The 9,496-nt window shown below is 37.7% G+C and overlaps 1 protein-coding gene across 2 annotated transcripts in view; it reads right to left on the bottom strand.

The window, feature by feature from the left end:
- Positions 1-3,341: 3,341 nt before the first annotated feature.
- The window catches only part of LOC148852413 (protein PSK SIMULATOR 1-like), a 53,913-nt gene continuing 47,758 nt past the window's right edge, over positions 3,342-9,496 (bottom strand). For both annotated transcript variants that reach the window (XM_088943342.1, XM_088943341.1), the window contains exons 10-14: positions 9,125-9,228; positions 4,788-4,904; positions 4,580-4,656; positions 4,395-4,439; positions 3,342-4,237 (exon numbers count right to left, since the gene is read on the bottom strand). In XM_088943342.1, the coding sequence (XP_088799468.1) occupies positions 3,718-4,237; positions 4,395-4,439; positions 4,580-4,656; positions 4,788-4,904; positions 9,125-9,228 (863 nt within the window). In that variant the 3' untranslated portion in view covers positions 3,342-3,717. The remainder of the gene's footprint in view (positions 4,238-4,394; positions 4,440-4,579; positions 4,657-4,787; positions 4,905-9,124; positions 9,229-9,496) is intronic.

Raw genomic sequence — 9,496 nt, 5'->3', positions numbered from 1 at the left:
GGTCTATCCAGCTCGACTCTACTGTTGTCACTCAGTTTACCATATCACTAGATGAATAATGCTATATGCAGGGTAATCTTTGAGCATATGTGGTTTCTTGACTTATTTAGTTCTCGTTTTTTCCTCAATATGATCATAACCCAAATAAAGGGATCCCAAACGAGAGATTGCTTCCTAGTCTGTTAAAGCATAAGCTATGATGTCCATTTTAGAACCTCTGCTACGGGAAAATTACCTTAACAAGTTGCGCAGAAGCCTTTTCAGACAATAGATTTTCTCAGCATTACATACTCAACCATTCAAGATCTACATAATCTATAGATATGTCTAAAACAGGATAAAAGACAATCCATAGACTGAATAACATACTCATCTTCTAGTGCAATATCAACCTATGCATTTACATGTCTAGCGTACTATACTGTCCGAATCAAAAGAAACCCTGAATGCGTCAACACCTCCAGACATGCGAAGCTACAAGGTTCATCTTTATTTCAAAAAGAGTCTTAAGATCGAGGTTAAAAGTATTGATACCATATTGATAAGGTTTTAAAAATCAAACCGGAAATGAAACTACTTTCCTCTAATTCTCCGAACAGCAGTTCAACCATTCAGATCCATCGAGTCAAAAAAATGGTTTGAGTTCGATTTCCGACCATATTAGATTGTGATATCATACATTATTAGAGAGCGAGAGGGTGGCTAAAGAAAACTGGATGGGTGACCAGTCATCCCTCTCTCTCTCTCTCTCTCTCTCTGTCTGTTCAATTCTTTTTACAGAAAAGTACGGACAGGCTTTTCGGCATTAGTAGTTTCCTTGTGGCTTATCTAATAATCAAGTAATGCTTTTGTTTTTGAGAATGCTGATTGTTCACCTCAGTGTTCATTGTCTTCTATAAACAGAGTAGTGAAGATATTTATCGAAAATTTAAAGCCATTGTTGACGGTTCTCTTCCAACTGATATTGCTCAACCTAATGCTTCTTTTCGGCAGCCTCTTAGTTGTAGGGTGTTCAAGAATATGGGAGGTTTGTTAGTCCTAATGAAGCTAGTTCTGGAGTAGTTATAAGAGAAAGAGACTACAATGGATCTTGTGTAGTTGCATGGTTTGGTCTGTGTGTATTTGCTTCGGCCATTCAAGCAGAAGCCATTGACATTAGGCAAGGTCTCTTGCTGGCTCAGCGCTGTGAACTTAAAAATAGAAAGTTTGAGCTTTTTATTCATTTGTCAGTTCCCTTATGGCTTATATAGAAATCAAGAGATGTTTTTATTTTTGAGAATGCTGTTCTTTACCTCAGTTTTATTGTCCTATATAAACAGTGAAGTGAAGATATTGATCAAGAATTTGAAGCCATTGTCGACCTAATGCTTCTTTTTGGTAGCCTCCTAGTTGCGGGGTTTTCAAGATTAACACAGATGGGGGCTTTGTTACTTTGTTAGTCCTAATAAAGCTATTTTTGGAGCGATTATAAGAGATTGCAATGGATCTTGTGTAGCTGCATGGTTTGGTGACTTTGGTCCATGTGCCACTTCAGCCATTCAAGCAGAAGCCAATGCCATTAGACAAGGTCTCTTGCTAGCTCAGCGCTGTGAGATCCTTCAGGTGGTTCTGGAGTTTAATTGCCTGAACCTTATTTTTTGTGCAAACATGCAAAATTCAAAATTTAGCCATGATGTCTTGTTTCTTTTGGAAGATGCTTTTGATATAGCTGGTGGGCTTGATGTTTCTTTCTTTTATATTAAAAGGAACTGTAACTCTTTTCTCACCTTCTAGCTAAGAAAGGTATGCAGGAGTAGTTTTTTTTTTTTTTAGTTCCTTGTCCAAACTGGCTTAGTTCCCTAGCCAAATCTGATTTGGGTGGTCCTCTGTAATTATAGGAAGTTGAAGGTGATGTATTATAGGAAGATAAAAAAATGAGTTTTAGTAGTAAGAAATAATTCAAAGTGTTTATAATTCAAAAATTGATATGACGCTGAACAGGGTGGGAAAAAAGCAGGATCCATGTAGCTAACCCGATATACCATATACATCCTCGATTTTTTAATATTGGACTTATAATCACTTGGATACTCTGTTGTTTTCCCTTTTCTCTAGTCTGACAATCTGCGGACAATTACCCAAGCATACTTATTATCATTTCAAACTATTAGCTAGATCCAATTCCATGTAATCAATGTAATGGTGCCTTTGAAAACTATTAGTTAGATCTAATTTTGTGTATCACTTGCCTGAATAAGTGATAACCATCCCCCAGGTGGTTAAATAACTTTTCCACCTAGGGGGAAGTTGCCAACACTTTGATGGAACAAAATTGGCCCTTTTAATAATAATTTTTTTTATAACTAAAACGGTTATTATCTTATATACCTGAAAAATAAAAGAAGATGAATAAAACACATTTACCAGGTAATATACTTAGAAAATAAAAGAACATGAATAGAACACATTTACCAGGTAATATACCTGGAAAATAAAAGAACATGAATCACATTTACCAGGTAAATTATTTCTAGGAAACACTTAGCCAGATAAGTACACCTACTCAATAAATAACTTCCCAAAAATGAATGGGCCTTGGACTCAAACCTGCAATCTGACAATTAACTTGTACCATTGCACCATGGCCCCTTTTTACATGCTACCTCATAACAAACAAAAGGGGTTTTTACAGTTAAATCCACTCTAGAAATCTAGAGCTCCACTCTCTTGGGGTGGACTGAATCATTGCCAAATCCACAGGCAGGATGCGATTTATAAGGGGGAGTGGGTGGGGGGGGGGGGGAGGGCTACTAGTAGACTAGGAGGGAGCTGCAAATCAGATAGCTAGTAGATTTGTAATCTAATATAGCGTGGAATGGTAGAACAGGAGTCATACAGCTCACTCTATATAGTTGGGACAAGACTTGGTTGAGCATGCAAGATAGATAGACCTACAAATCAACTTAATATGCAACATATTTATTTCTTAGGCATTTATACAAGTATCAAACTATCAATATATAAATTTTGCAGTATGTTATAATTATATATTACAGCACGAGTAAAATATAAAATTGTATTTTTTAAGCATATAAAATTGAATTTAGATCAATATCAGTATATATTAATCTAAACAGTGGAATAGACCTGACATGTCACAATTCAGTAGGTATACCGTATACATTGCCATGCTCCTCAATCCAAAAACCAGTAGAAACCTCAGCCTTGAGATCAGACTGATCCTTCTGGTGTAATTTCTTGTTTCTTTGTAATGCTATAACCTGTAAAACCTAAGAGCCTCTGTCAGTTCACTGGGAAGAAAAAGAAAACAATGGAGAAAATTGAGTGGCAGGGGAAGAGGGGAGAAGAAAATTGTGTACTTCAATTATTAGGAAAATGATCACATGTTCTGTACATATAGGCCCAATGGGCCTACCGTTTGAGGCTATTGGAATTTGGGACAATATAACAATCAAAACCCCTTGTACAACAAAATTTACCCATGATTCATCCCTTATCATCGCATACAGAAGTATGTATCCACTTTGATCAACCATGATATCCTAATCATCTTTACATAATTTTGCTCTTCCAACAAACCAACACATCAGATGTAGGGTTCTCGCACTCCATGTCTATCGAATCCATGGAGTCAGAAAACTCAGCAGGTGGACCCTTATATGATACATAGATGCAGGCCCTTATGCTTCCCGCCTGATTCATGTATATCAACAGATATTATAAACTTCTAAGGGTATCAACTCTATCAATGACATCCAAGGCTTTAATTCTGTCTATGTCAAAATCAATTACAGGAACAGCAGCGGATTGCCTCCTGGTAGGGAAGAATTCTGTCTTATTTCCACTTGTTGGAGAGTGGCTACTACTCTTGCTCAACCTATTGTGCTTCGACCTGGTCTTTGCTGTGTCAAACTCCTGACTTTTGCTTATTCCGGGTGTTAATTTCCTCTTATTCACATCCCGCAGCATCTCCTGGTCTTCAACAGTTAACATGGGTGATGGGGAACTAGGCTTGTGCGTGCTTTGCAGAATTGTCCTCTGTGTGGGAGAACGAATTGGAGATTTAATGGGAGATCTGATGCCACCGTTGATGCCAGACCTTGACTGGCTGATAAGATGGTTAAGCCAGACTACCAAATCAAGTATATAAGCTTCAGTCTTCTCCTTATCTGCATGGTGCAGTGTCTCTATCCGGATCAAGTCAGCCTGCCCAGCTGGCTTACGGTTCACCTCAGACCTGAAAGCATGCAATGTAAAAGCTTGCATTATGGTAAGCTTTATTGGTTTGAAGAATCCTATTTTCATATATATATATATATATATATATATATATAGAGAGAGAGAGAGAGAGAGAGAGAGAGAGAGAGAGATTTGACGGTTGCCAATTCACTCACCCTGTATTTGCCCACTCACCAACCCAACCAAAACCATGATGAGCTCTGTTTTCAACCACATTGTGGCAACAAGACATAAAAGGATTAATACTCCAACGAAAGAAACAATAATATGAAATGTAAAGAAAAAAAATCACATAACACAAGCCAACTAAAAAGTGTTTGCAAAAGGCTGGTCACTTTACTTGGTTGTATTAGTAGCAATTGGAACAAGCCACTGCAAAGTTTTCTCCATCTCAGCTTTTATTTGTGGAACAGTGAGCTGCAAATAATGTTTAAAAAAGTGTGAAGGACAACAAGTATCTGGTAATATGAAATGTTATGTTCTAGGCTAACTCAGGGAACAAAACAACTGATTGTTATCTCAACAATAATACTAAGAAATCAAAATACCTCTTCTTTGAGATGAAATGACTGTAACTTGGACCGCAAAGCTGACTTTATACTAGGTGGCAGTGCTTGGTATAATGTGTCCCTTGTATTTGGAGGCACGGAACTTGATCGAGATACCTAACCACATTAAGGGGTTTCCTTAGAAAAAGTCCTACCACAATTTTACCAAAGCATACAAAACATATATTTCATGAGTTCAGTCAACAAAAATAATAACCTTTTGGACACACTAGATCACAATGTTCAAAAGGTTTGGTTATGTGCAGAGAAGGCCAATAGATGATAAAATGAGGGAAAGTAGACTAACATGGGTTGGTTAAGTGTAGATAAGACCATCTACAGCTCCAGTTAGAATAAGTGATCTGTTACAAGTTGAAGGTGAATTTTAACCAGAAGTGGAGAAATTGCCAAATTGGGTTAAGCAAGGTTTTAAAAGCCAACCCAGAAATGGAACCACTCTTTCCTCCAGTTTCCAGGTCTATGGTTTAACTGTCCAGGTCAAACAAGTCAATGCAGTTTATCTCAATTTCCATTATATATTGCATCCTGACCATTAGATTTGAATATTAGGTCAGATTAGGAAAGACACATAGGCCAGACATACATATTATTAGAGAGGAGAGAGTGAGAAGGGCGGCTGAGAAAGAAAGAAAGAAAGAAAGAAAGGAGCATGGTGGTTGCCTCTCTCCCCCCACCAACCAGTCAACCCTTCTCTCTTTTGTTATTTTAGTTAAAAAAAGTTCAGTTTCTTATTATTAAACCATAAATCGTTGTCCAGTAATCTTGTCAGGTACATGACATCCTTCCATCCTTCGTTTTGTTGGGTACAATTTGTGTTCTGATAATCTTGTTAATTTCTGGGAGCATATTTGGGTGTGAGACTTGGCATTGAAAGAACAATTTCCATCCATGTTTGCTATATCAAATTCAAAAAATGAGCTTGTTTCCACTTTTCTGGTTCCTTCAAATTCCAGGTTAGGGACTCTAAATTAAACAATGTCATGGCCCTACTACAAATCTTGGAAGGGGCATTCTTAGACCAGTTTAAATTGGATAGTCGTGTTTGGACCCTATTTCCCTTGGGCTCCTTTACCTGTGATTCCTTTTTTAAGAGTCTAGTTCAACCCTCTGATATTCTTGGGCAACCTTTCCCTGTTAAGGAAGTCTGAGGTAAACCTATTTCACCTAGGATTGCAGCTTTTTGTTGAGAGGCATTTCGGGAAAGGTTCAACTCTTGCAAGCTATTCCAAAGAAAAAGACGTAATTGGTGTTTATCCCCACATTGGTGCATTATATGAAAGTCTAATGGAGAGACATGCTATCACTTATTAATCCCCTGCCTTTTTGTCTTGTATATTTGGGATTGGTTTCTCTCTATGGATGTAGGTGGATTCCCTTGCCGGAAATACAATGTTCATTTGCTGCTTCTTTTGTTAGGTGGCCAAAGAAGAGGGGTTGGATACTTTGGAGGTGCACTAGAGTGGCTGTATGCTGGACAATTTGGGAAGAAAGAAATCTAAGGATTCTCTATGAAAAAGAGAGAAGTAGAGTAGCTCTAATTGAGTATTTTTGGTGGGGAAGGCTAAGAGAACTTATTCCCACCCTTTTCTCTAGTTTTCTGTTGTACTTAGTCCTTTAATAATTGGTTCAGCTATTGACCAAAAAAAAAAAAACATTGCCCGGGTTGAACAATTCAGAAGTTAGACCATCCAGGTCAGTAGTTTGTTTGACAATTCAACCTTCTTTTACAAAAGAATGGGTTCCTCCTAGAACGGTTTAAAAACATCCAGATCAACAACGGTTTAAAAACATTGGGGTTAAGGGGGATGTGGGTGGGTGGGTGGGTCACTACATCCTAAATAGGCAGGTTTCAAGCTTCTTCAAAAGCTCCAAGGGGACCCCCTTTCCCTCTTCCATTCATTTACATAATGGTGGTGCTCACTCAGTTTTCTTTGAAAGCTGCTGAGAATGGATTATTAGAAGGTTTTAGGATTAGTCCAGCGGGGAGAAGGTAAAGTGATTGACTTTGCTGATGACACTATTTTCTGGAGGCCTCCCAATCACAATTAGAAAATATCAATAGAGTTCTCATCTGGCTTGAATTGGTTTCTGGACTGAAAGTCAATAAGGGAGCTCATTTATTCCTGTTGGCCAAGTGGAGGAGTTGGAAATTTTGGCAGAGGTGCTCCCATGCAAAGTGGACCACCTCCCAATTACTTAGTAGCCAAGTGTTTATCTCTTGCAATTTGGACCCCAGCACTTTAAGGAATGGAGAAAAAGCTTTCTCGGAAGGCTTTAACAAAGGGTGGTAGGGTGGCTGTAATGAAGTTCTTTTGCCCACCTTCCCTCCTGTAATTTGTCTTTGTTCCCCATACCACCGAAGGTAGCTAAGATAATTGACAAATTGTAGAGGGACTTCTTTTAGTGTGGGCGGCAAGAGGAAAAGAAAATTCATGAGGTGAAGTAGGATCAGATTTGCATTCTGGCAAAAGATGGTTTTCGCATGAAGAATATTAACATGGTTCAAAAAAAAGGTGATTGTGTTCAAAAACTAATCTACCTCTTTTTTGAAAATAAAAATATTGGTTTTGAACCATCATAGGCATTCTGCTATGCATGGTTGTTGTTGTGTTCTGAATCACATATTATCACAACCAGTGTTCCATTCATAATTCATTTTTTTGGACGTAATACATCAATATATGGAAGCAATTCATCTATCACCATTCAACTATTATCATATGTTAACAATAATATATAATACATTAAGAACACATAATATTAAAAATAATATATAATATGTGAAAAACATATAATAAAGTATATAATTATACATTTTTGTACATGTATATAATATGTATTACATTTTATACGATATAGGAATATGGCTCTAGTTACACAGAATCACTTGAACATGTCGGCCTTCTTTTTGAACCATGTGATTGTGCTGAAAAGGTTATCTTCCATAGTGTTCAAAAAATGAGGATTTTGGTGGTTCTGGAACCATGTTCTGGTGGTTCCAGAACCAGCAACAAAATGAAAATGTCCTTTAGAAAACTGGTTGTGTGAGCCAAACAAAACACAACCACAATCACACAAAAAAAAATCTCTAGAAAAGTCAATACAGCTTTGCTTCGGAAATGGTTATGGAGGTTTCAGGTGGTAAGTTGGATGTGGTGGAGGCAGCTACATGCTAAATTTGGTGTCTCCAGTGGAGGGTTGGACTTTGGAAGACATTCTTCCTTCCAATAGCTGCTCAATATGGAAAAGGGTGCTCAAACTCTACACCTTGTGCCTTGGGCACAAATTGCCCCTTATGCATTTTTTGCACCTTGCGATTTTAAAACACTGGTGCAGACCCAAGGAGGGAGGGGAGTTTGCGGTTTAGAAGAGTGAGACCTTTTAAGGTAGAGGTTTGGGTTGGAGAAGCAGAGACATTCTTTGTAGAGGAGTGGTGGTGGAGAAATATGAAGTGGTGAGGTTTGGGTGGGAGTTGAGGGAGGTTAGATCATCTTATGGGGTATGTGTGTACAAATGAATTATGAAATTTAATCAAGAGTTTAAACACCTCACTAGATTCCTGCTGGGAGGCGCATGGGAGCTGCTATTTTATGATGTTATGGGCAGATAGAATGCCTGCCTATTTAGCAACAAGAAGAGATTTGTTGAGGAAACCATCAACAGTATCTTTATGAAAGTTGTCCACTGGGTGAATACATTGAATATATTCTCACCATTTACCACAAATGATTTCATTAGAACAATTCACATAAAACTAAATTTTATTGTATGCAGTCTAGGAAATCCAGGTTTGGCAGGCATCGAAAGGGTGTTCTGAAATGAAGATGGAAAACATTATTGCAATGTTCTCGGGTCCTATAGGGAGTGGAGACTCAATTAAGGCAGAAACTTGGGCAATCCTCCAAACAAAAAGGGAAAAATCCTTGAACATTAGGAATCTGGTCATTAAAGAAGATCAAGAGCTGCAATTGGATGGCTAACTGGAATTTATGTGATCTCATGGAAATATAGATGTGTTATTTGAGAAATCAAATTAATAACAGAGGAATTGCAAGCAGCAGTGGATTGGATCCCACAATCTGCAAATGGGATCGTAGATGGTTTGACAAAAACTAGGGGCAATGACAGACAGTATGTTTTGGGGCCCATTAATGTAAAACTTTTGTCCTTTGTTCTGTTTTTATTTTCTAGAATGGTGTTAGCCAAGGCTAACCATTTAAGGGGTGTAAGACAACCTTTGTATTATTCTACTTTCATCAATAAAAAGTTTTAGCAGTTATCTCCATCAGCAAAAAAGAAAAAGAAAAGAAACTTACAAGAGTATCAATTTGAGTAATAATGTTTGCATAATGCAATGCAAGACCAGCAGGCCCCAACCGCTGGTTATTGTTCAGAGATCCCTTCACAGGCTTATCACTATCTGCAAGCCGACAAAAAATAATAATTGTAAGACTTTTGTTTCCAATATATAAACTTAAAGATTAGCAATCAAATAAACTCTGAATGAACCATGAACAATCAAATAAACTCTGAATGAACCATGAACAAAAACATCTCAAGGTTAAATAAGGTACTTCATTCTACATATAAATAGCATAAATATATACTTTGCAAATGGGCGCACTCAAGTTTTCCAAGTAAACACACACACACACACACACACACACAATAATTGCATGTGCACAGAC

This window comes from Nelumbo lutea, chromosome 5 (genome assembly GCF_056320005.1).
Source record: "Nelumbo lutea isolate HS-2025 chromosome 5, American lotus-T2T, whole genome shotgun sequence".
Lineage (NCBI taxonomy): Eukaryota > Viridiplantae > Streptophyta > Magnoliopsida > Proteales > Nelumbonaceae > Nelumbo > Nelumbo lutea.
The sequence above is the reverse complement of the archived record's forward strand: the minus strand, read 5'-3'. Positions and strand labels throughout refer to the sequence as shown.